The 27464-nt window shown below is 39.8% G+C and overlaps 1 protein-coding gene across 3 annotated transcripts; it reads left to right on the top strand.

Moving 5' to 3' along the window:
• Window positions 1–206: 206 nt before the first annotated feature.
• Window positions 207–26485, top strand: LOC125968737 (FERM and PDZ domain-containing protein 1). Of its 3 annotated transcripts, none has more exons than XM_049720098.2 (16): window positions 207–477; window positions 5770–5871; window positions 8188–8310; window positions 9557–9720; window positions 10500–10602; window positions 10736–10781; window positions 13077–13181; window positions 13907–14002; window positions 14510–14635; window positions 15534–15653; window positions 16888–17024; window positions 17177–17396; window positions 17675–17857; window positions 18813–18957; window positions 19103–20371; window positions 21429–26485. In XM_049720098.2, the coding sequence occupies exons 3-16, from the start codon at window positions 8192–8194 to the stop codon at window positions 24752–24754; spliced, it is 6159 nt and encodes a 2052-aa protein (XP_049576055.1). In that variant the 5' UTR covers window positions 207–477; window positions 5770–5871; window positions 8188–8191; the 3' UTR covers window positions 24755–26485. The 3 variants fall into 3 exon arrangements, 2 of the variants coding, with proteins under 2 accessions (XP_049576055.1, XP_049576056.1); XM_049720099.2 differs by having other exon boundaries at window positions 8168–8310; XR_011086820.1 differs by lacking the exons at window positions 207–477; window positions 5770–5871; window positions 21429–26485 and having other exon boundaries at window positions 7819–8310; window positions 17775–17857; window positions 19103–19251.
• Window positions 26486–27464: the final 979 nt, after the last annotated feature.

The raw sequence follows: 27464 nt of genomic DNA, 5'->3' as shown, positions 1-27464 counted from the left end.
CCTCTGGTGTTTGATTTGGGGAGGGAGTGGAGCCTCCACCGTAAGAGATAGCGAGAGCGAGGGGCGGACAGAGCCAGAGAGAGAGACAGAGAGAAAGAGCCGGAGAGCGAGAGAGAGAGAGAGCGAGCGTGCGAGAGAGAGAGAGAGAGAGAGAGAGAGAGAGAGAGAGAGAGAGAGAGAGAGAGAGAGAGAGAGAGAGAGAGAGAGAGAGAGAGAGAGGATTGTGTAGTGTGCATGTGCGGCGCGTCTCACCTTTCAGTATCACGCGCGCTCCCCAGCTCTGGATAACGTGCGTCATTTGCATTAACATGGAGGGCTGCATCCGCTGAGAATCAGTGTTGTTATTGCTGTTTTCTATTTATTTGTCTTTATTTTGTGGACGCTTTAATTCCACGTCCGGGACAGTGTGAACTCCGCCCCGCCACCACCTCCAACCACAAACCTCTCTGGAGAGGATTAGAAACACAAACCCGCACGGTAAGGTCTTTAACTCTCATTAACAAGACTGAATAACAACTACACTGTAGGAAATTGCAATACACTGTTTAAAAAAAAATAAGAAAAAATATTATTGCGCGGTTCTTGAGTTCTGCCAAAATTCTGTCCCGACTCGAGGTATACAGTAGTACACATGTTAAACGGAGCTGATTGCTCAGTAAAAAGGTACAATACAAATTAAACAGTAAGGCATTTGACATTTTATTATGTTGTTTCCTAAATCTTAAAAGTGCAAGGCGAGAGGAGCATACTCCTTTGAGGGTACTCCAGCACAGCAGCCAACTCTCTGACAATCCAATAAATATGTCAATAAACGATATACCTTCCACCAATGTGTGCAATGGATGCTGTATATTCCTCAAAAGTGTCTATTAGTAGTTACATAACGGACAGCTAATCTACATCAGACCTACCCGAATCAAAAACAACAGTACCATCAAAGTTTTATATAGTGATTAAGTAGCTTCACCTCCACTCATGGATAACACATGCAAGAAAGTCCTGCCACTGCTCAACTTTACATATTTAGATACACTAAGTGATATGATGAAAGGAATGCACAGACATAATGATGATGGCGCTTTATTTGGGGATTTCTAAGATTAGAGACAGTCTGACAGATGGGTGGTGCTGAAAGAACTGGAGCTCTATAAGAAAAATGAACTTAATACCCAAGATGTCTCACTGCTGACAGGAGAAAGCTTGAGAAAGAAAACACTCTACATTTTCTAAAAGTAGGCAACGTCTTTATTCAGCAACTTCAGAGGAATTGATGACTACACAAATAAATCACAGTCAGTTACAAATCAATAGCTTCATTCAGTGACCAACTGTATCTCAAGTGCACACACACTCCCATGCATTTTATTGGACAATGTTACTCTGAATATTTTGCTGCATCATTCCTCCCTGAACCAGGCAACTTTTATTATTGCTATTCCATGTGCTCAAAGGACGTGCCCATTTTTGTGCCACAAGCAGTGTATATAACTCATGGCCGGATTTGGGATCAAAATTACCATTGAGACTTGAGAAGAGATCAGATGAAATAAGATGAAATGAGTGCAGTTCGGAAGGCCTTCTCATGCTTTATTAATTTATGATGTTATTTTTAGGCTCGGATACATTTTTGATGCATTTATCAAGTTTTCTATTCGATGAAGGCTCTCGGTGTGCATATCACTGTTTGCATGATGTTGCAACACTGTTTTGCTGCTGCTGCTGCTGCTGATGATGATGATGATGACGATGATGACCGTTTTGCAAACATTTATACATAGACACAATACAGCAAGTAGCATTGTTATTGATCGGCAAATTTAGCTCAGCTGAGTGCAAAATGTGATGGAAATTTCGGTGTGCTATTGCTTGGGTGAATGTGTTGCACAGTGTAACGTCGTGCCGCAAGAAGGTTTTGGTACGATTGCAGGTTGCCTCGGTTCTGACTTTTTCAGCTCTAAAATCAGCAGAAAGACTGACGCTAATGATATGAAAATGAGTGCAACATAGGCACGCAATAATATGAAAGTGAAATACGGTTGATTATTTTTGTCATCTCAGGCTTACTGCTTTATTGTGTCCGTCGTTTCCATAGATTGAAGGAACTGAACCATCAACGAAATAAAGTCTTTCGGTGAATCCTTCTCTACACTGGCAAAAGATTTCTGAAAGACTCCTTAACAAACAGGATTTTGCCCACAAATGTGAAAAAACTGCTTGAAATTTGACCAGGCACTTCTTTGAGGTTCTGGTGCTGGGGAACGGTGCAATGAGTTGTGTGGCTTGATGCATCCAACAAATGAACATTTTGATCGCTCCGTTTGGGCATCCTTGAGTTGTTCGGACTCCAAAAATCTCTCAGAGTAATAAAGATGGCGGATTTGCGAAACCGTCTGGCCACACCTATTACCTTCTTTGATAGTCCCGCCCCAACGTATGTGATGTAATAGATAAAAACATGTAATAGAAAACGGAGAAAACTGAATGGAGTAAAAAAATAGCCCCGAAACAGATCATAAAAGTATCTCTGCAGCACCTGGAGGGATAGATTACAATTTTCTACAATCTTGGAGACTCCAAGTACACAATAAAATGAATATAAATGCAAAACAAGTGGATTTTCCATGATATGCCTCCATGCCATTCATTTTTAATTAATTCTGAACTTTAATTACAGAATGAAAACACACAGAAAACATAATCACGATTATGAGGTGCGGTTACTGCATCGATGCAAAAAATTTGATGTATTGGATTAATGCGAGCGGCTCGATGGATTTTCGGATGCTTGCATCACAGGTGCTCAAGTGACGCACAGTGCCAAGGATACACTCGCAAGCACATCCAAGCACTTTAACAGAATGATGCTAAATGTGACAACTCATTAGCACATTTTTGACTTGAGTACTTGTTAGAATTATTATTATTGTTTATTCAAGACTGTAGTTTCAATACATAAAATATGTATTTTGACATTTTGTCAGCAGCTGATCCTTCATTAGTTGTTCCTACGCATGGTCTGAGAATGTTTAAAATTTGTTCGCAAAATCTGCACAAATTCAGGTACAAAGATATTGATAAACCACTCATTATATCTGTACAAATTAGAAAAAATAATATTTATTTTGTCGACTTGACCCTCCTGGCCTCTTGGAAATTCTTGGTAAATGTGAGCAGGCTAAGTCAGTCAAGGGAGGGTTCTCCAGGGTTTAGTCACAGTTGACCAGTCTTTTATAAACACAACTAAGAAATTCGGAAAAATCACTTTTGAACTGGTCCATACATACATAAGAAATCAGATGGTCACAAACTGGCTGGTCACAATTGCTACATATGAAAAAAATCCAGTTACTATATGAAAGTACTTGAATACAAATTAAAGCTGATGGCGCGACACAAAAATATATGTCACAGACTTGAAATGATTTGTTGACAGCGCTATACAGCCAGTTCTAAAATGCCATCTGCGCCGATGCTTCAGGGTGACCCTAGACACTCATTTCTGCCACGATGATGACCTCTTTGTCACTACTCAAAGCTTGCTAGCATAGATGAGGGTGAGAGAACAAATTAAATCTATAAATATGGTGAATATTTCTCTTCACCACAAAACTACAATTGTGATTGCATTTTTTCGTTAATTGTGAAAAGATGCAAAATATTACCAAATATTACAAATTCCTATGAGCAAATCTCTTCTTTTCTCAATTGTGAAAAAGATGCAAAATGTTCAAATTCCTATTGAGCAAGTCTCCCTGCAAGTTTTAAACAGAGGCAACACATTTTGACATTTTTTAACATTTCTATTTATTTTTTGTTTTTGTGTGAATGAACACTGTGTTCTTTGGAACCTCATATATTATGTCTCCCTCCTTCTACTCTCAGTGTCTATCCTCGTCTGTGCGCTGACAAGTCTGTAAATTGTTGGCAAAGTGAAGTGGCCGCATTATCCGAATACATTATTGATGCGTGCAGCCCCTGACGAGGACACACCCACATTGAAACACTCAAACACAAACACAATTGAACTCACCAAACCTACATTCACAAAGAAAAAGTCACGTACAGCATGGCCTTTTATGTTCAAATGTTAATGTTTGCTAGATGGATGAGAATATGATTTGTTGAGTGCAGCGTACATGTTAAGTATTATTTTATGTTAGTTTCCAGCATCCTCACAGCATGATGTTGCTACCACCATCTTTCACTGATTTTGGGGTAATGAGATGATGGATCAGTGTTAAGCCCCCACTGAACTATTTGCTGCTGAACTGATTAGTAACCTCCTTTTCTGGTTTATTTCACTTTAACACAGACTATTTTGTGCATATCCATCATATAGTTTTTTATTTTAAAAAAACATGTTAAATTGGAGGTAATTTAAGAAAGCCAATTTGGTAAATAATTTTTCAATGTACTGTAAATATTAATTTAAGAAATAGGTTTTAAAAAAAAGCCAATTGGGTAAATAATTTTCCATTACACTGTAAATATGATCAAGTCAAGCAATAAAACACGACAGAAAAATTGACTAGAGTGAGAGCTACAGGAAAGAAAAGTCTTGAGTCAGTATTTGACAGTTGGGCTGATGGGACTTTTGCCAGGGCTTTGCGAGGTCCTCATTAAATATGCATGATGTTTGGAGCTGGGGCAAGTGGGACTCAACAAACAGCACAAAGAGCCTAGCCTGGCAGGACCATCATTTTTTTTCCCCCCTTCTCACTTGTCTCCCCAAGCTGTCTCCTGTTCTTTCTCCAAATTCCTGATTCTTTTCCCTCCCTGACGCCTTTATTCGTTGATTGGTGGTCTATCCCACTATTTCTATATTCATTTCTGCTGAGATGTTTCCCATTCTGTTTTCTCTTTTTGTTGCTGCTCTCTCTCTCTCTCTCTCTCTCTCTCTCTCTCTCTCTCTCTCTCTCTCTCTCTCTCTCTCTCTCTCTCTCTCTCTCTCTCTCTCTCTCTCTCTCTCTCTCTCTCTCTCTCTCTCTCCATCTGTGTAAGCACAAAATATTTGAGTAGGGACGTTTGCAAGGAAGTGTTACTATTGTGCAGCAGTATGCAATGGTTTGTGCTGTAATCACATAGGGCACAGGTGTCAAACTCAAGGCCCGGGGGCCGGATACGGCCCACCACATCGTTGTATGTGGCCCACGAAGGCAAATTGTGCATCAAATTCATGTGTCATGACAAGAATTGCAAATTGTCTTCACTTTTAATAATATCTTTTTTTTAAATATTTGACGAGTTTTTACTCGTCTGATTTGAAAACGAGTTATTTGTCAGTTTTTACTGTATATAATATGAGGTGCTCATACATTTATTTGGGTTGACAGTCATAATGGCCCTCCGAAAGAAGCTATGACTACAATGCGGCCCGGGAAAAAAATGAGATTGACACCCCTGACATAGGGAGACAGCTTTCTATGTAAGTGGAGTGTCTATGCTCGTCGCTAATAGCCTATTCTACATTTAGAATAGGCATCCACCTACCTCACAAAACATTGAATTCGTAATCAGTTCGACTACAAGACTGGACCATTGAATGTCTAAATGGGAATATTGTTTTTTGAAAAATAAAAAAGGCACTTCTAAAATGCTGACTTAGGTATTTTGAGTTTTGCTCAAGTCAGGTTTAAAATGGTTATGATAGGTAGTAGCTACACATAATAAAAACTTGGAGGATTGCATTGTTTTGGTGCCTTTTAATTTGTTGATGTTTGATTTCCTGTGCACCATAACTGAGTTTTATGAATTTGTGTTTGTCATTAGGTAATGAAGGCTGGTCCTCTTCAACATAATGATGGATGGAGAAGTAGGATGGGACTTTAAGTGGCGCCCACGTGGAGCCCTGACACAAAGGGCTGAGAGCAGGTGTGTTGGTCTGTGAACCCGAAACCTTTTATAGCTGTATATAAAAAGACAAATGACAAGATTAGACTATTAGCAGAATGTGGGATAAGTACTGCATGGGGCAGACAGCGAGAGGGAAGTGTGTAGTGAACCACAGACACTGTCTGTGATCCCGTTTAACTTTGTCCATTGCCCTAGCCAGACCTGTAAGGTTAAGGCGAAACACATTCTAATCTGGCTAAGCGTGGGTGACGCACAAAGTCCCTGTCATTGCCTGCAGACATACACTACTTGGTAATCTCATTTGCCAGCACTGTGACTTTATTGCATTCAGCATGTATAGTATAACTTTCATTATGCTGGGCTTAAAAAATGGTATGATTGCTAAATAGTTTTGTTAACAATCAGCTATGGTCAGAAATCAACATTGTATTTAACTAAAATAACATGCAAGTAAGTAGTATTTTAAATAGATATAAGGATCTCCTGGTTAAATGACAAGGTGTCTGTCTATCAATTGCATTTATTGGTGAATAATACAAAACAACATATCTACAATAACAACTACATATGTACAACAAGAACATATTTACACTAGGAAAAACAAGTACACACTAACATTTTTTTTGTTTTATAGTAAAAAAGAAAGTAAGTAAGTAAAAAAAAAAAATGTATTCCTCCGTAAACGTGCATTCTCGTTTCGCAATTGTTTGTATACACTTGCTGGCAAGCACTCGCCTCCTTCCTCCTCCTACACACACACACGCAATCAGCAAGGCGGCTAGATTTGAGGAGAAGGGTGTGACTTATTTGCGAACGATTACAGAGAAACCTGGAATAGAGTCAAATGGAACGGAATGGCAATTCTATTGACAATGTACTTTACACGTGAGGGAGTCCAACAAAATCAAATTTTTGAAATTCGCCTCGGACATATTTTTGGGGCTGAAAAGTAGGATTACAAGATTTAAAAATATGGTCGGTGTTATGACTATAGGTAACGTTGTTGATGTAATTGTTAACAACCTCTACGTGTTTTTTCCCAATTAAGAAGCTTCTCACACCAGTTTGGGAAAGAAGATACATGTGCTCAAAAATAAATCCTCTCCCACTGAGTCATCTTTTTTTAATAAGGCAGCCAAGGCCGTATGAGTGTGTTGCTGTCCTCTGTAATACAGGAAGCATGTTTATTACACCCCCCTGCCCCCAGAAAAAAAATATTTTTGTGAAAATTAATCAGCTCACCACTTGCCTATCCCTGCTAAATGGTCTTTAAGTGTGAATGTGAGTGTGGATGGTTATTTGTCTTTATATCTACAATGGCCTGCTGTCATTTCATGGGTGTACCCAACCTGCCCTGAATCAACTGGGATGGGCTCTAGTTGCCCACAGCCCTAATGGCAATAACTTTACAGAAAACAAATGCATGGGCACTCTATATTAAGGCCTACAAGACTATGATCAATATTCTAGTAATATTCATAAAAAATGTGATGGTCAGGAATAGAAGTAGCTTTGTCACAGAAAATCCATTATAAGAAAAAATGTGAGATTCTTCTTCTGTTTTTATTTCTATCGCAACATTAATTGGTGGTAATCTTCCATTATGGTGTTGTATTAGTCAAAGTCAAAGTCAGCTTTATTGTCAATTTCTCCACATGCCAATGCCAGTGGCTGAATAATGTAAGCTCAAGTAACCATGACAAACACATATTGTGATTCATGAGAGGGGAGTGAAGTGAAGAAGTCAGAAAATATCATGGCTGATGTCAGAGGCAATAAAAGATATTTGTCTTTGTCTTCTTAACCTGTTACCATATTTTCTGTCCTCCTTTCTTCTATGCTTTCTTTTTTTTTTTACATTGGCAACTTACCCGCTCTTTTCCCGCCTCATCCGCTTGTTCCTTCTAATGGATGGTGCTAATGCCATCATCAGCAAAGCACGTCTGCCAGAGATTGCTTCCTGCAGCTGTGGAATACATCACAGCCTAGATGGGATCGAGTCATCCTTTATTTCAATCATTTCAAAATTATTATACCCTAACTACTCTTCATGAATATAGCATATCCAGCATGTATCACTGTGTATGTGCATGTTAGTTTTATTTTATGCCAATTTTGCCTTGTGGAACTTCTGATCATCATTAAGGAGCTGTTTGATCCTGTTTAACTGCCAACAGGATTTTCAGCTGATCTATTTTCCTCGTAATGTATGTGACGGTCCATTTCTTATATTCTTGATGTCTTGATTAAAAACAACCGTTTTTTAAATGCATTTGATTTTAATTGAATCAGTAACACGTATTTGTGATTCTAGCAAACTTGACCTCTTCTCAGGTAAATGGAAGTGCAGGACAGGAGTCGCTCCCCTTCCCGCAAGACCAGCAGGGTGGAGCAGGTGGTGGGCAGATTGCTGAGACGTTCACGGGAGTTGGGCAGCAGGTCTCATTCGTTGGGCAGGTAAACTTTTGGATATAAAATGTTATGTCTGAAGCGTATTTCTAACCAGTAGTTCAAATGTTACAAATAATAGGGAGGTACATGTTAATCCTGGGTAATAAATCAATGTCAGTATGTGTTGTGTTATAAAAAAGTAGCAGTAAGAAAACCCTCATCTCAAGCTGTGCTACAATTGCCACAATTACCATCGAAATGTTGAGCACAGAAACGTGCTTTGAGCGCACTTGCATACTCCTTTGAGCATAGTCCGATGAGTGCTTATCTGCTGAGTGCCAACTGGAAGAACTGCAAAGTGTGTGTTCCGTGGCATATGCATATATACAATCTAAAGTGTGGCTTGACTTTTAAGATAAATGACCTGTCACCTCAATGCAGCACATGCAATAAGTTTATGTATTGCAAAGAGGGTTGCGTGACTAATGTAATTAAACTCGGTGTCCGGGCCATCGGGTGCCTACATACTGGTTGTTGGAGACTTCACTCTTTCTCCTCCCTGCCATCTACTACTATTAATAAATCCTCTTCAAATGAAACATTTTAGTCTACAGTCTGAAAACTGAGTTGCAGTTAAAAGTAAACTAGTGAAGCTTGTTAAATTAGCAATAATCTAGTTGAACAGGCAAAGGGGTTAAAAGCGATTTATCACTGGTGTGGGGTGGAATGATGAAAAGAGGTAGAGGAAATGGATGGATGGCTACATTGTATTGTTCATTTCATTCACCGGAGCATTTACTGCTTTTGTTTGTTGTAGAAGTTACAGCTAGCAGTTTGCTCTTTTATTGCGTGTTTCATTTTGAATGTTGAGCACTATCGCTTCAACGTTTTACATACGTACATCATTCTGAGAAGATAAAAAAAAAATGATTTTCACATGTCATTGATCTTGTTTCTAGCCTCCAGTTGCTTTTAAACTGATAGGGGTGACTTAAAAGGGAGATGAGAAGCAGGCAGTGCTCAAAATCGAAGGATTTAAAACGCTGATCGTCTTGACTCGCATTTTGGAAAGTCTTTCATGTCATATTAGTAGTTTGATTTTCCTACACACAGTTTGTGTGAGATGCTTCATTTTGGCAAATTTAAAGTGCGTACACACACACAAACACACATCCAGCAATAATGCGATAGTTTTTCGCACTCTTAAAGGTGCTAATTAACAACTTGATCACAACTTGAGCACAAGGCACAAAAAGGACAATGAGTATCAAATTGACAATGACTCACTCACTCGTTTCTGTCCACTTTGCAGAGACAGAGTTGCAATAGATGGGAGGCCAGCAGAATCCTCTGGCACAGAGGAGCGGAACTATCCCTTTCGCTTGAATGTTTTGATCCAGCGGGACCCAAAGCTCAAATCTCATGGCCTCACACTTTCTTCCCTGACACCTATCGTGGTTCAAGAAGTCACCCAAGGTATGACAGTGTGAAATGTGTCGCTTTTGCTCTTTGTTCATAAATACAATTGTGTTCAGAGGTTTACTTCCACACATCATGATGATGTCATAGTCCTCTAAGAGTGATCTTTTTATGCAAGTGGCACATAAGAGACAGAACAGTTTTAATACGTACATTCCGCTTCATTAGATGACAAGAGGTTACAATTAACACATTGCCATTCATACAACAGAATAGGACATCCTGCTATCAGCTTTGTATTCAGTTAAACATGCCTGCATTGCACACTTTTAATTCCTGGGTTGTTTGCAAATGTCCTTACCTATTTTACTTTCCCCCGAGGGTGATTCTTCGCAAGTTCTACTTCCAAATCTGGTCAAATCCAAATAACTTATTTGCAACTGATGATCTTCTTGGCATCTGTAGTTGTTTAGAAATGGCTCCAAACAAACACAACTATTAAGCTGACAATTCTGCTTCTTAAATCTTTAGGTCATTGGACTTTCTTGTTCACAGTATTGGCCAATCAATTAATTGCCTGAAGCGCTTGATTCTTTGTTGTCTGCAATCCAGTGCTGAAGTCAGGAATGCATTGACTGAAAATGAAACAAACAAATCTTTTCAATGCTATTCCCCTCAGTGTTTGTTGACGATGTAATAATTACAATTGAAACAGGTCGCACTTCCTAAATTTCTTTAGTGAAATGAAAGAGCCTGAAGTTGTGTAGGAGAATACATGATGCTACCTACACTAACCCCCACAATTGTGATAGTACAAGAACATTTTATGCATTCAGGTGGTCCTGCAGATGGCCGTCTTGTCCCTGGCGACCAGCTTGTGAAGATCAATAATGTTGTTGTCGATGACTTGACACCAGAGCAAGCAGCTGAAATAATCAGGTCTGCACTTACACTGGCAACTTCATTCAACCACAACACACAATGCATGCATGAGTAGCAATGTAAACACCAAATTTAAACTGAGTTACCTGTATTTCTTTATTAATGTATGTCTTTTCGTTCTTTTTCATAGAGAGTGTCAAGAGTCATTGTCTCTGACTATACTCAGAACAATGTTGGTAAGTCACAGTGTCTCACCAATGTCATACACATATTTGTAAGCAACAGGCATTGTTGAAATTTGACTTACACACACTTATCAGTGTGTAAAATTTATTTGAAATTTGTTTTGGTTTTAAGTTGGGTATTTAGCGCAAGCCGGTGATATACCCTATAGCACAAAATGATGATTTAGCATCAAGGTATAAATACAACCATATTAAATGTGCTTTGCGATTGGTCCCCTGCCTACTGCCCAGTCAGCTGGAATAGGCTTCAGCATGCCCGCGATCCTCGTGAGGACAATCGGTTCAGAAAATGGATGGCTAGATTAATTAGTATGACTAGTGTGTGAATTGCCACCAGAGCTAGACTTTAAATTTCATATGGACAACTGTCTACATTGAGTGACAAAAAGGTGAAAAAGATTGACAAAACATATACTGAGGTGGCCAGTTACAGAAATGTTGTCGGTCCGTCGTCCATCATTCGTCCACGACTTAGGGACCCTTCCATCCTCATCCGTCTGTCATGCATTCAAAGCTGTCCTCATCTGTCCCTGACATTGTAAAGCGCTTCTATCAACGGTCCGTCCATCCACTGTCAGTCCGGAAAAAAAGTCTGGGACAGAATGCCCACCTCTGCGTACAAGCTGTATCACAAAAGATCCGGGACTAGTGGCACAAAACAAAATTTCTAATCCTAAAAATAGAATGTAAAACTATTTGAAATTTAAATCTTCCCTTTCAAAGAAATCCCCCTGGAGTCGGAGGAACTTTCCCAGTCTTCTCTGCCACACATTCATCCGCTCAATTATTCTGGGAATCTCTGTATTGCAGTCATCCCAAACATCTGAAGCAAACGCTACAGAATGTATGAATTGTTGATTGTCTGCTCCACGTTGAAGAGAAAAACTAATGGTTTGTAGTTTGGGTTGGAAGACTTTTGTGAAACAAGTCCTTGAACCTTTCTGATTTACTATATACTGCATGTGTGTGTTCCTTCATATCGTGTGGATGCAATGAATAATGTTCACATGTATGCTCTTATTGGCAACAAACCTATAAATCATCATGTTATCAAGGCTCAGGTTGAACATCTTACTGCACAGCTCTCCTGTCACCAAGGTCCTGCTGCTATATCCCTCTTAATTGTACGTGTGTATGTTGGTTGTACTCTATATGTATGTCGGTGTGCAGTGTCCAAGCATTGCACTTCAATCAATTTCCAAGTAGCAAATTTATGTCTTCACTCATGTGAATGGGATCACTAAATAAATGAGACTGGGCCTCAAAAATTCTCCGCTATGCCGCTGCTGATGTAGTAGCAAGTCTAATCTCATTTGATTCATAGCTTTCAGCTTCTACGAGTTTCATTGGCATGTTACTGAAAATATTAAACGGAATTGAATATTTCACATTACCGTATTTTCCGGACTATAAGGCGCACCTAAAAACCTAAAATGTTCTCAGAAGCCGACAGTGCGCCTTATAGTCTGGTGCGCCTTATATATGGACCAAATTCCTAAATTTAAACTGGCCCGAAGCATTGTGTCTTGAAATCAATCATAAGTGGCCCGCTGAAGACTATGAATCATGAATCAAAAAGACTATGGATCATTATTTTGTGATTATAAAGTAATTTGTTGTGTCTGAAGTTGAAATAAAAAAGATAAAATGGAGAATGATTTGATTTGGATTAAAAATCTGACATGATGCATTAATGGTGCGCCTTATAGTCCGGTGTGCCTTATATAAGGACAAAGTTTTAAAATGGGCTATTCATTGAAGGTGCGCCTTATAGTCCGGTGCGCCTTATAGTCCGTAAAATACAGTAATTGACTGAAGACTGTAAAAGTAATTATTGTTCATATTGTTAGTGTCAATAGCATTGGTAGCACAGAGGTATCGTCGTTAGCTCAACTGCTTCACAGTTTTGAGGTTGGGGTTTCAAATCATGGCTTCAGCCTCCAAGAGCTTGCATTCGTTTTCTCCTGACACTTGGGCTTGCTCCCACATTTTGCAACATGCATGTGAAGTTAATCAAGGACATTTTGCGTAGCTGTAAGTGTAAATGATTGTTTATCTATAATGTCCTGTGATTGACTGGAATAGGCTTCAGCACACTCAAAACCCTAATGAAGACAAATGCCATAATGAAATCAATCCTTGCTGAATGCCCACTTTGAAGAAAATGTCTTGCCTCTAAATTTTAGTTTGTTATTCAAAGTACATACTATGACTTGCATCATATTGTCTGCTGATTAAATTATGAAAATATCCCGCAATCGTTTTAGTACCTTGTATATCTTTCAGGGCCCTAAGTCATCATTTATCACGCCTGAGAAGAGGGCCAAGCTCAAGTCCAATCCTGTAAAAGTTCGCTTTGCTGAGGAGGTGGAGTTCAATGGACACGCTCAGGTTAGTGTTAACACGATCTCCGTTTACAGTACTTCTATGACGACGCTCTTCTCTGTGAATGTTTGTTTTCAGATCTGTTTTCACAGATCTGCATGGCATAGTGCTGATGTCTGTGAACTCATCTGAGATATATGGGCAAAGTCAGAGTATATGGAAACACCTGGTTGACAAATATCTCAGTTGGTGGTCATGTGGACAGACCCCTGTTGGATCTATTTTTAGCATGAGGATTATATTTTAAATCAACATAGTTTTGTATATCGATGAGCAGGATGTAGCAAGTGTCCTGTAAATTGTTCGTGTTGTTGTGTGAATATGTGCTCAGACATATACTTGCTTGTATGCTGTCCACTCAAGATAAGTGATGTCTTTTTTTATCACACAAGCCTGGCTCTGGCTTCTTCCATTCTGTTACCGGATGTGAAATTAGCTGTATGGGAAAAACCACTGAGGCTGGAGTGCCCATTACTAATCCCAGAGAAAATGCAAGTCGATATTTGCCTCATTGCCCAATAATGACTGTGATTAATGTGCACAACAAGTAGATCCATGTTAGGGAGGGGGCACAACCAGTTCTGGGTATTGTCTACTTTTGCCTGAACTCAGCTGGACAGGATAAGCGGTGTTGAAAATGAATGAATGAAAATGAATAAATAGTTCCGCATGTGAAAAACTATGCTTTTGTCTAACTCCTCCTTTATTTTTATTCTTTGTATGGTTTGCAGGGCAACTCACTGCTATTCCTGCCTAATGTTCTGAAGGTATATCTGGAGAATGGGCAAACCAAGGCTTTTAAATTCGAGCCCAGCACAACAGTCAAGGTAAGTTTAAACATACATTCATATTATTACATGTGTAAATGAGATATTTCCTAAGCAAGAGATGAAAGAACATAATGGCAAAGGGTGGCAATGGCCACACCTTGTCAGTCTCGAGCCATCCCACAAGCCATCCCACATCTAGCCAAGGGCGTCACCAGGGGATGACCATGGTCACCCCTGAAAATGTACTGTTATTAGTCTGTGCATCATTAGTAACAATAACACAGAAACCAAAGTGAGGCCAAATTATCGAAAATGTAACCTATTGCGAAATTAGTGCTGCAATCATGACAAGCCATGTCTAATGGCTTCTGCACCAAATTTGAAATTGAAATTTTATCAAGACACTTTTTTTTTGCCAAGTAACCATCACATAAGCCATGCTGGTTCCCCCAAATCACTAAACTTGCAACTGCAAGTTTGATTTTTATTTATAAAGTACAACAATGTTTATCAACCTCTGATATCGTGTATTTCTATTCCTATTTTTGTTGTTGTTTTCATCAGGACATTGTGATGACGCTTAAGGAAAAACTTTCTCTGAGAAATATTGAACATTTCTCCCTGATGCTCGAGCAGCTATACAGTGTCACTAAACTCCTTCTGCTACATGATGAAGAGAAAATACAGCAGGTATTGCTACGACACGACACTCTTTACACGCTTCACCGAATGGATGTATTGAAGTTTTTTTGTAGCAACGTATCTTTGACCTCTTTGCAGCAGATTTAATTTCTCATTTCTTTGAACAAGTTGCACATCCATGCTAATTATGTCAATTCTCTGCTATTTCCAACATTATAAATTACTAATTTGCTGTTGCTCAAAATGTATAATGTTGAATCTCAGTTGAATTGTCTCACACCCCACAAAATGTTGGCATTAGTTCATCATATGTCTTTATATGGAAAATGCTTATGTCATTATTGCCTTATTCAGGTTATTAAGCATAATTAAGATTATTTCTATGCATTTCCATTAGATTTTTTACCCAAGTGAATCTTGACTTTAAAACAAAGGGAAATGTGTGAAGCATTAGCTCACCCAATGATAAAGCAGTTTTCTGAAATAGCTCATAGCAAGTGAAGGTAATGTCATGTGGATGAGAATTTGTGGCCCAAAGGGAGTAAGAATTTCTACAGTGATGCATGTACAATTTGCCCTGGGGAAATTGTCCCATGCTTACATAGTATGTCTACATTTTCTTTTTATGAAATCAGTGTGTTCTTTATGCTATGCAGTGCTCTCTTTTGCTTTCTCTATGACATTTGTATGTCAACAAATTATAGTGGAAAGATTAAAAGTGAAATGTGAATCTTGCCCAGTGTCTTGCAATCAGTTTTCCACAAACACACACAAAGGTGTAATTTTCAATTTAGAGTGTTAATTTTGTCGCCAAAACCTAAGCATCAGTTTAAATTAGACTATCCCTCCAGAGCACATTGTACGATGACATAAAGACTTGTTGTTCTGATGGCACAGACAAGTTCAGTGACACAAATATTTATTTTCACTTTTGGTTTGAGTTCAGGTGGTCCAGAAGAAGGAGTCCCGTGACTACAGATGTCTATTCCGTGTTTGTTTCATTCCAAAACTACCTGAGACTTTGCTACAAGATGATCCGACTGCCTTTGAGTATCTTTACTTGCAGGTATATTGTGTAAACAGTAATCTCTACTGCTAGCATTTTAGCTTCTATATGCCCAAACTGACATTTTTGATATACATTACTTTAATTTGCTTGTCGATAGTTTCTCTCAGATTAAAGGTACCACACTAAATATATTTATAGGTGTGTTGTATTTTCAAGCTCTTCCTATGATACAACACTCAAGTGTACTCACTTCAACAGTTATTTTCATGACCCTGCCAACCATTGTCCACAACTAGCTGTATGTACTGTATGTACGACATGGTCATGAGAGTCCGTAAAGTGTTAATAGATTTTTTCATAAATGGGAATTAGGATTAAGATGTAATGTTACTATGTAGAACACAGGTGTCATTCCAAGGCTCGGGGGCCAGATACGGCCTGCCACATCATTTTGTGTGGCCCGCAAAGACAAATTGTGCATCAAATTCGTGTGTCATTACTAGAATTGCAAATTGTCTTCACTTTTAATATGTTTTTTTTTTAAATATTTGACCAGTTTTTACTCATCTGATTTGAAAACAAGGTATTTGTCAGTTTGTTTTGTAGCTTTTACTGTATATAATATGAGGTGCTCATACATTTATTTGGGTTGACAGTCATAATGGCCCTCCGAAAGAAGCTATGACTACAATGCAGCCTGTGAAAAAAATGAGTTTGACATCCCTGATGTAGAATGTTTGAACAACAGACATTATATGATGTACAACTACTTTACAACATGGCTTTGTACCATATTGATTTGTTGACAAATTCATTGAAATACCAGCATTTTATCCAGATCAGATGACCCTGTTATTTAGCAGGGTAATATGATACAGGGTTAGTTTTGAGGAAGCAAAAAAACAAAACAAAACAGGTAGGTAACAGGTTTAACGCCAATTAAATGGGATGAGAAAAGGTGCTTGTAGATTTGGTTTTATGCACACTGAAACAATCCTGCAGGGGTTCACGTATTCTTAAGGTTTGAGCCGGAGACGTGAAAGGAGTATTTTAGAGAAACATAATAGGTCACATTCTTTTACTAATTTAAAATCAATAGATTGATATTAAAATTAAATTTGTGGGAGGCCATTGTGAGCTTGTTGTTGTTGTACTGTACAATCTACAAAATGTGATACCTTTCTTCCACTGGACAGAATAGCCTGGCAATAGTTCAGCCTGTTTAGGATAAAAGCAAATGCATGTAAATCAGAAAATATGAGGCTGACTCATGTGTTTCTGTTTGTGTTAGGGAGTGAATGATGTCCTGCAAGAGCGTTTCGCAGTGGAAATGAGGTGTAACACGGCTCTACGACTTGCCGCACTGCAAATCCAGGAGAGATTGGCGAGCTATGGACTGTCCCCTAAGACCAGCCTGAAGATAGTCACGTAACGATGCACATATTACGCCTTACAATGCAACCGCTATATTGTAAACCAACAGTGGAGTTTTAAATTTGATTTGAAACTTTTTTAAAAAGTATGTATGCAACTTTAATTCTCCTAACTGATCACGTTGTGTGTTAATGTGTTTGCTGCAGTAAAACGTGGGGTATTGACAACTTTGTTTCATCTACATTGCTGAGAAACATGCGAGAGAAAGATTTGATGAAGGCCATTAGCTTCCAGCTGAAGAAGAGCCAATCACAACATGAATCCAAACAAAAGGGCCTGACAGTCAATCAAGCGCGCATCAATTATCTGGAAGAACTGAGTGATCTCAAGTCTTATGGCGGGAAAACCTTTAGTGCAACTATGATGGTAAGAATTTCACATTTTTATGTTACTCATTTATTCATTAATATCCTGATTATTTTCAGCACAGTGACCTAGTGGTAAGTGATTATTGTTATTGTGGTTATTATGTTCCCTGGCCGGCAAGGAGTACGGGGTAAAGCCCCGTCTTACACAAAGTCACATTGTGGCATAGCCTTCAGTTCACCCTGCCCTTGAACCTAACGAGTGGTGTAGAACATTGATATACAGTATACATTAAATATATATCTATATGGTTAACAAGCTCTCTGCCCTCGATCCAGCTCCAGGACAGAGAGTCCACAGTTACACTGTTGGTGGGCGCCCGTTATGGAGTGAGTCAGGTGATCAACCACAAACTGAGCATCCTTTCCAACCTCACAGAGTTTAACAACATCACACGCCTCGAGCTTGTTCCCGAGTCTGAAAAGGTCGGCTTGGTTAAAATATACCTGCAGGACATTATGGTAAGACCTGGAGCATTTACTCACACACAATGCTATTACTATGTGTAAATGTGGATGCGCATACATTGATTCTGATTCTGATCACAATGAAGTCTCAAAGGGCTTCACATGTACAAAAACTGACAATTATTCTCAAACATCCCCTGATCCCAGGTGGGCAAGGAAAAACTAAATAAAAAAAACTACTGGGGGAAAAATGAGAACCCTTGAGAAGAGATCGCAGATGGGAGGATTCCTCTTCTGGGATGACTAGGCTGCAATTGATGCAGAGAGGTCACATAGAACACATAATATAAACAATCCAAGGAAAAAATGGATGTCCATTTGGGGGGGGGGGCAAAAACACAAACTCCCGCTAAATTGGCCACCACGGGTTAATTAAAAGGCCCTGGCATAAAAATTTATCTTTAATCGTGTCTTAAATGTTTCTATTGAGGTTGCAGTTCTGATATCTATCGGTAGGTCGCACCCCTGGGCAAACTATAAAATGTACTTCATCCATCCATCCATCCATCCATCCATCCATCCATCCATCCATCCATCCATCCATCCATCCATCCATCCATGGATGTGTGTGTGTGTGTGTGTGTGTGTGTGTGTGTGTGTGTGCGTGTGTGTGAGCGTGTGTGTGTGTGTCTATACGTATATGCATACATGCCTATAGTTAAATATGAAAAGCTTAAAAATACAATACAGCTTCTTTAAAGCTCAAAAAGAAGATAATTTATTTATTGTATCTGTATTGTATTGATTATAGGTATTTTCTGAATTATGTACATATATCTGCAGCAGCTGGGGAAGAGTGATTGCACACAGCGCACAATGGCTTATGTATGTGTATACACGTATATTTTTTGTGATTGATCAAGTTTGTCCTTACATTACAGTTTGTGTTCTTATTTGTCTAATCCCCCTACTTCTTTGACCCATTATTGCTGCTTTCTCTCATCCTCAGCCGATCACACTACTACTGGAGACAGCTGCAGCGAAAGATATGTCATGCCTAATAGCAGGATACTGTCGAGTATTTGTTGACCCCAATGTTAACATCTTTCCCTGGATGGACGTCCCAAAAAAACACAGAGTGTCTGCTGAAGAGGGTACACGGACAGCTCATATAATCAAATCAAATACTGTATATTTCCAAGAAGTCCCATTAGGCTTAGCGTAATAAAACCTGGAAGCAATTAAAACAGTATTGAATGCATTCAGCTATTGAATGTCATTTTTCATTTTGGTCCACAGGTTATGTTTCACGTTGTGGTAGCGACTCAGACCATTCGTCCGACTTAGACATGGAGCGGCCTGTCACCCATCCGTCTTTCAATGCCAAACGCCGCCCACGTGTCAGATCCTCTTCAGAGCCAGAGGCAAGGAAAAGGCACGTCAGGAGAAACAAGCATGACAATGAATGTAGAAATACCAAATCGTCAGACAAAAGGGAAAAAGACAAGAATGATGCTGATACAAAAACAGAAAATCATCTATCTGCGTATGAGAATGAGTGTAACATACTGCTCAGGGAGAAAGCAGCCCAAAATGTTGGACAACCAGAAATGGATTATATGAAACTTGAAAATGAGCCACAGGAATCTAGGTTGGGAAGTGGAATAGCAGAGGACCAACCATCACAATCAGATTCATGTCATACTGACTCTCGTATTGTTACCAGCCCTTCCAGTGATTCTCTCGACCTCCTGGAGGAAGACGACTTGATTTCATGTTCCTCTTCCTCATTGCATCCAATTGTGTCAACACAAAATCATGCTCAAATCTATTCACCCCTTGAAATTCATCCCTATGCTCGCCCACACTCTGAAGCCAACTCACTGGTTCCTCCACCTGCTCATTCCCATCCTCTTCTTCACTTGACATCCTACAATAGTGATGAAGGGGACAACAGAAGGCCTGATGACCTAGTTGATCCCCAACATTTGGAAGCTGCCCCCATCTCACATGACACACACCTTACCAATCAGTCCACCAGTTCTTACACTGAAGAGGACAGCATATGTTTCGCTGAGCTCTCTCGCCTTGTGGACTTCCTGCCGAGCCCTCCGGAAGCCAGTGACGATGAAGAGGCTGAAGAGAAGAGCTTGAGGAAAAGGAAAAATATGCTGATTGACAGCAAAATTTGTGAAGGTTATGTTTCCAAACAAACAGGCAGGAAGAGCAGTATTAAGGGACACCCACAGTCCCCGTCCTTGTCCTCGGCCTCTTCCCACTCAGATTTTGTGTTTAACTTTGACCAGAGAGATGCCAGCTGCTACTACAAACTCTGCTCCAACATCACCCCTGACAGTGCTCGTAGCCTTTCCCAGCCTGTGAATGATACTCCGAAAGGAGAAAGAGAGAAGATGGTGGAAGAGCAGCGTCAAGTTAACGAACATGAGTCAGCTCCAATCCTACAGCCACCACCCGGCTTTGGAGACAGCAGCTCCGATGAGGAGTTCTTTGATGCCAGAGATGGCTTCACGTCACCTGATGACCCAACGTCAGGCATGGAGCTAAAAGGTAACAGTTTCCATTATTGGTTCTCAAGTATAATTCAGTGTGCTTGGGGTGTATAACAGCTGATGAGAAGCAAAGTACACCCTCTACCGGTCACCAGTCAATCGCAGGGCATATAAAGACAAACAACCATTCACAGACATGAAAAATGTTGGGTGCTTAATTAACCTGATATGGTCATTTTTGGAATGTGGAATAAAGCCAGAGTTCCCAGAAAAATATTTGAAATTTAAAGGCCGGAGGTATGATTCAAATCTCATAACATCAAGGCAGATATGCTAACCAGTCATGACTGTGCTGTCTGTTCCAATTCTAACTCTTGTTAATAAATAATACCATGAATATTTGATACTAACTCGGCGTCAAAGCTTTTGGGTTTGAAGTGGATTGGGCTAGCATATAATGATTTTGCATGCTTTACTGTGCTTGTGCACAGACACACATATGACAAAATTCATATTAAGATTCTAAATTGTTCTAAAAAGTAATAGGCTACATCTCACCCATGACAATGACCAGGATAAGTGGCAGCAAAGATAAATGAACAGTTAATATGACCCGAAATATTGATTGGATGATTAATAGCTATCGAGATATCATATGAACTGCAAACATTGGAAAAAAAATCCTCAGCTATTTAAATTTGAATTATCCAGCATGCCAATTATTTTAGTATCTGTGTTTTTAACTGTGTATGGCAACTCTGTGATTTGGTTTATCATCCCATTGATTCTGAATCCGGAAAAACAGTACTGTATTGTAAGAGTAGGCTGCAAATCTACAGGATTCTGCCATCTAGTGGTTGAAGCTCATACACTGCTTGATTATTATTATATACTAGTTATCACTAACATGACAACACACAAACACATATGTTGGATGTGGCATGCATGCATTGAGGAGACAATTTTGTTTTGTTTTCAATGAGGAAAGGTTAATTGTGTGAGTTTATAACCTACATGTAAAACATCTACGGTATTTGGAGTTAAGTATTTTATGTATAGTAATGGATTGAAAACACGTTATAAAAGTTTGTCTGTTTTTGTTTTTTTTCTTACAGATAATAGCACTGAGTTGAAGTTGGATTCTGTAAGCACACTCAACCTGAGTGACATCAGTGTCTCTATGGCAGATACAAAGACCGATGAAAAATCAGAGGAGGAGCAAAAACAAGACAAGAAAGGAAGTGGCAAGAAAACATTGTATGACCTGAGAAAAAGACACCGAAAGCGTCGTTCCTTCATGGAAACTGATTATACCTCCAGGGTGTCGTATCCAGAACCCCGCCCAACATCGATGCACGACCAGGCCCATTCCACTCTCAGTAGCAACTTTGTGACCGAAAGTAGCAATGCCCACAGACTGAGTTCTGAGCCTCAACCTTTAGAACAAACTGATAATCCAAGTTCTACTGTACTGTACTCCATGACTTACTCTGAAGGGGAACCAGCACAGCTTGAGTCAAAACCCATTCCCTCTTATAGTGGAACCAATGAACAAACAAGCGACCTTCTGAAGTCAGACACCAGGAACAGGAAACAAGAAATGGAGATGGAACCTGATGCGATGGAATCAAAATCTGTCACAGATCACATTAAGATAGTTGCCCCTTCCATCACTGTTGTGCGATGTCGGTTGGATCCAGAAGCGAAGGAAAGTCTTGACTGTAGAGTTGAGAGACCAGAGACTGCAAAAGATCAGGAGGAGGAGGGAGAGAAAAAAACAGAGGAAGAAGAACAAAGTGTGACAGGGAATGACCCATCCACTTCAGATAAGCTCTTGTCGAAGGTTACTGAGAACCAAGACAATTCAAATGGTCCAATGAACTGCAGTGAACGTGAGGTCAAAACTTTCATTATGACTTCATGGCTGACAGAGTTGAATGACAAGAGTGTTCACCCGATTGCCCATGTTCAAAATTCACATGCAGAGGATGATATGCCTAAAGATGATGCAACACTTTTATCATTTTGCCCCCCACCACCTCCACCCTCATCCCCTCTGCCCTCAATGCCACTTTGTCACAATTCCCAAAGTGGTTACTTACCTAAAGAATTCCCAGAAAGCCCGACCAAAACATCTTCATCCAACTCTGAGGAGAAACAAAAAGTCAACAGCTCACAGTTACATTTAGAAATTACACCAAGTGGAGATGAACCTACTGATATGATTACAGTGGCTATGACTGCTTACAATGAAGTCACTGACAGCATGAATTCTGATGTTTTTGATGATAATAACTTGTCAACTGCTTATATTGGCAACAATGTTGACAAACATGATTGGACAACAGCTATAACTTGCACCATGGGTATCGATTCACCTACAGGCAAGGATCAATCTGAGATTAGTATTCAATGTCGCAACAATTCAACCACTTCCACCCATATAAAAAGTAACGAATACACTCACACTATAAACTCCATCACAGCTAAACTTGGAGTTGCAACAAGTGTCATCAATCCTTCAATTAATTCAGGGACTGGATTAAAAACTGATATTTCAAGTGCTTTATGCATGGCTGAAACTAATAGAGAAGAATACACTTCTCCAAGTGTTGATTCTAGCTCACTTCAAGCTAACACTGCCGTGGCCCATGATCCAGCCAAAGAGCCTCTTCTGCCAACTCACTTCATCTTCCAATCCTGTTCCCCCAGTATTATGGGCCGTTTGTCTGCCTCCACCCTTCGAGGGAAGATTCAAAAGTTACCTCTTTATTTGTCACGTTCCCAAGAGACCCTCAACCAAGTTGGGTTGGAAAATGAAGCCCAAAGTCCTATTAGGGACGGTGAGGGCAACATTCATATTTCACATGTTGTAAATAACATTCATGATGTCAATGAATTTAAAGAGACAACAACGGAGGAAATGGAGTCAGATGATTCAGATACAACTGTTACAGGATCAGAGGTTGAGTGTGAGTTCTTTGTTGAAACAGCCGCAGCCAATAACTCGACTGTAGTATCAGAACTAAAGGAAACACCAGCCAAGGACTTAATAGATCATGAAGCAGCATCCTTACCTGTCCAGGTTGAACCTGAACCACAACATAAACATATATTTCTCCCTGAAATAAACGAGAATACTCTGGATCCAATAACAGAGCCTCCAGTTTCCACGTTGAGTAGCCTCCGAAGAGATTTTAATGTGGACACTCCTGGTCCTATAATTGTACCTCCAGAATCAAAGATGAGAGATACAAAGCCCGATGAAAGCATACCAGGACAACAAGTGAGCACTCGCTCAACCCACAGCCCTCCTCCGATTGTGGTGACAACACAAAATCTAAATGGGCCGTGTCTGCATTTTCATAGTCAGTCGCAAATTGCGCAAAGGACCAGCAGTGACAGGCCCTTGATGGGTCTTTGTAGGTCAGCAGAACAGACAACAGACTCATCGCACCCACTTTCTTCAGGCTGCAAGGTGTTTACCTTCTGGGAGGAACCATCCCACGTAGGGGAGGAAGGGACTACTCCAAACTTGAAACCTGAGATTGGGTGCACATCTGTGCTGACGTCCAGGTGTGAGTCAGTAGTTGAAGGATTAAATATGGATGCTTGTGGTTGCCCAGCAGTCTACACCAACTGCTTCAGCAGAGAGGGCAGCTTTGATGAGGACTTGACCGTCTATGAGTTCTCTTGCCAAGGCAGTGGCGAAACGCAAAATTCAAGATTACCTCTTCCACTCATAACCGATCCTCCAACATCATCTCTTCTTACATCTTCCTCCATAAACCCTCCCTACTATCCACACATTTTACAGTCCTCAGCAACGTCTGAGCTCAGTCCCCTCCTCTCACCTCTATCTGATGCAGAGTATCTTCATACTCAAACCCAAAAAGACACCATTAATCGCCTTAGAAAGCAACATTACCCAGAAGCACCCACTGGCTTCCAAGTTCTACGTGCGGATGTAGATCAGCTCCTGTCTGTCCTGGAGAATATCAGTGCTGATCGATCTGTAGTTGGTCGAGGAGGTTTTCACCCTAGGGAAACGTGCGCTTCCCACTTTACAAAGAACAAGCAAGTGCTCCAAACTGAGGCAAGGCGGTTGACAACATACTGCCAAGAAGTGGTTGTCATTGGCCAGAGTCCAGAGAAAATGCTCAACGCTCTGGCTGATAGTTTCCGGACCCTGGTGGAGTTGGCTGGCGCATGCATATGGTTTTCTAGTTGTGACAGGTGTAAACAAAGGAATGCAGAAGCAGTTGCTGGTCTGCAAGACGTGGCCCGCTCATTCAGGGACTTTTGTCTGGCAGCAGAGCGAGCCGGCAGAAAGCATAGCTGCCATGACCTGAGCACCAAGCTGCTAGCCAAACAGTGCACTGCACTCACTGCATCTGTCTTCTGCCTCACTCAAATCTTCCGTACTCTCACTGCACTGTGAGGCGGGAGGTAGCAACCCGTGGTGCAAAACCTCAGCTGGCATGGTTATGAGTGGAATGGTGATGTGCATGTTTTTACTGACTGTATGATGTGCACAACCCCAAAAGTTTGACAGTAACCCACCTGCACTCTGCCTAAGCAAATCTGCTTGCGTTACAGTGTAGATTTGTACTAGAATGTATGTCATTACGTTTATCAAATAATTTACCTGATTTATGCTACGAAAGTGTTTTAAGCAAGGAATGTTTAGCACAGGTGTCAAACTCAGATTGGCCCACCACATCATTTTATGTGGTTAAAATACCAAAATTGCAAATTGTCTTCAATTGTAATCATGTTAAGATTTTGCAATTTTTATTTTTTTACCAGTTAATCGTGTAAGTGTGAATAGTTGTTTGTTTATATGTGCCCAGCGATTGACTGGCAACCGGTTCAGGGTCAGCTGGGATAGGCTCCGGCGTGCCTGCGACCCTCATGAGTAAAAGCAGTTAGGAAAATGGATAATGTTCCTGGATTCTGATTTTAAAAACTAGTTATCCATTAGTTTATTGTGTACACGTAATAATATGTTGTAATCAAAATGTTTAATCCCCCTCCGAAGGAAACCCAAGCTATGATGTGCCCCGTGATAAAAATGAGTCTACTACACTGATGAAGTGTAAGAACATACTGTATTTGTAATTGTTTACATACTTAGATTTACTCTTTGGAGTTTTGGGTTGCTGTAGTGGTAGGCCTTTTACTTGTCGCTCTAAGATCCCCAAAAAGTCAACAGTGTTAAAAAAAACAAATACTACACCAAATGTTTCACAAAATTTATATACTACATATTATTGGATGTTTTTACGTTGGCCATAATATTTTGTTCAATCTTAGAATTTAAAACTTAGGGCCAAAATATTCATAAAAAGATGTGTACTGCAAGTTACATATAGTATGTTTTTCCATTTAGGGCTTTCAGTAAGAAATGCCTAGAATGTTATTGTTTACAAAACCAAAAACAGTAAGATGTGCTTCTGTGAAATTACAACACAGATCAAGCCTACCAGTATTTTTTTGTGATTTTTTTTTAACCATTTTGCGAAATGACTGCATTAATGATTAACCTACTATCAAAGTGAGGTTGTAAATTTATTTAAATGATCTCTAATTTAATTGGTATGATTTTGAAAAGATTAATATCATCAGTTCAGTAGTGGTTGCTTTTGCTACCTCCAGTTGAAAATAATGATCTTGACTGTCATGTTAGTCAACCAATTTTTGATTTGAATTGATAGCACTTTAGTGTGGGGGGGCCGAAGGAATGACTATTTGCTCATTTTAACAACAATGTCATTAACACTAAGTGCATTTTTAGGATTGATTTCCTAGTATGGCAACAACTCTTGGCAACCTCGTGGACTGAAAATGGTCAATCGTTGAGCCCAAATAGAGCAAGCAGTGACTATTAGTTGTATGCTTTTGCAATATTTAACAATGGCTCTTGTACCTGAATACTGTATTTCTATAACTCCACTGTAATATAATAGAGTCTGACTGAAACTGTTACTTTCATATTAAAGACAAAGTTTTTATTGCTATCGTATGTGCTCCAGAAGCATGCAGTTAAGCCATACTATGCGTCATTGTATCAGGGATTGTGTCTGAATGGCTGAGTGATAATTTATTGCCCTTGCTTTGTACTGCTCTATTGTACTATTAAAATTACATTCAGATGTTTTTTTTTTGTAAAGTGTTTCTGACTGTGATTTAATTTAAACCATCAAACATTTTAAAATTCAGTATACCGTATTTTTCGCACCATAAGGCGCAATGGATTATAAGGCGCACACTCATTGATTTTTTTTGTTTTAGAAATCGTTTCATATATAGGGCGCACCGGATTAAAAGGTGCATAAAATAGAAGCTATAATGCAACAAACTGAGGTTGACTAGGGTTGCGGTATGCATCCATTAGCCAATAACCAATGAGCCCTCTGTAAACAATCGCGTTTCTCAAACTATCTCCTATAAAATGATCTGAACTGACTAAAGTTCGATCTAACACATTGCTTAGTTATGTTTCCCTTCCATATAATCCGTACATTTACTCGAAACATTAACGGAGGAGCCTATTTTGAAATGAAATAGCCTCGTGCGTATAGCAGCTATCATTATAGCATTAGCCACCCGCCCAACTCCCATGAGCTTCAGCTCGCAGACTCCATGAGCCTCAACCAAGTGTCGTGGCAGCCCCCTGTAAACTATCACGTTTCTCAAACTATCTCCTATAAAATGATCGGAACTGACTAAAGTTCGATCTAACACATTGGTACTGCTTACTTATGTTTCTCTTCCATATCGATCCGTGAATTTAATCGAAACATTAATGGAGCAGCCTGTTTTGACATGAAATAGCCTCGTGCGTATAACAGCTATCATTATAGCATTAGCCACCCGCAAACTCCCATGAGCCTCAGCTCGCAGACTCCCATGAGCCTCAGCAAAGTGTCGTGGCAGCCCCCTGTAAAACAATCATGTTTCTCAAATTCTCTCCCAAATAAGTGATCGGAACCGACTAAAGACTAATTTAGCACATTGGTGCTACTTATTTATGATTCCGTTGGATATTGATCCGTAAACGTACTCGAAAACATTAACGGAACAGCCTATTTACTAACTCCCCCTCCCCCACCGTCTGTTGTCTATCGGGTCAGAGCAACGCTGGCGTC

This window comes from Syngnathus scovelli, chromosome 5 (assembly GCF_024217435.2).
Source record: "Syngnathus scovelli strain Florida chromosome 5, RoL_Ssco_1.2, whole genome shotgun sequence".
NCBI classification, from domain to species: domain Eukaryota; kingdom Metazoa; phylum Chordata; class Actinopteri; order Syngnathiformes; family Syngnathidae; genus Syngnathus; species Syngnathus scovelli.
The sequence above is the reverse complement of the archived record's forward strand: the minus strand, read 5'-3'. Positions and strand labels throughout refer to the sequence as shown.

Coding starts and splice junctions, on each gene's coding strand:
- LOC125968737 (XM_049720098.2), top strand. CDS start 8,192: ATGGAAGTGCAGGACAGGAGTCGCTCCCCTTCCCGCAAGACCAGCAGG. Junction 8,311..9,556: donor AGGTCTCATTCGTTGGGCAG/GTAAACTTTTGG, acceptor TCCACTTTGCAG/AGACAGAGTTGCAATAGATG. Junction 17,858..18,812: donor TATACCTGCAGGACATTATG/GTAAGACCTGGA, acceptor TCTCATCCTCAG/CCGATCACACTACTACTGGA.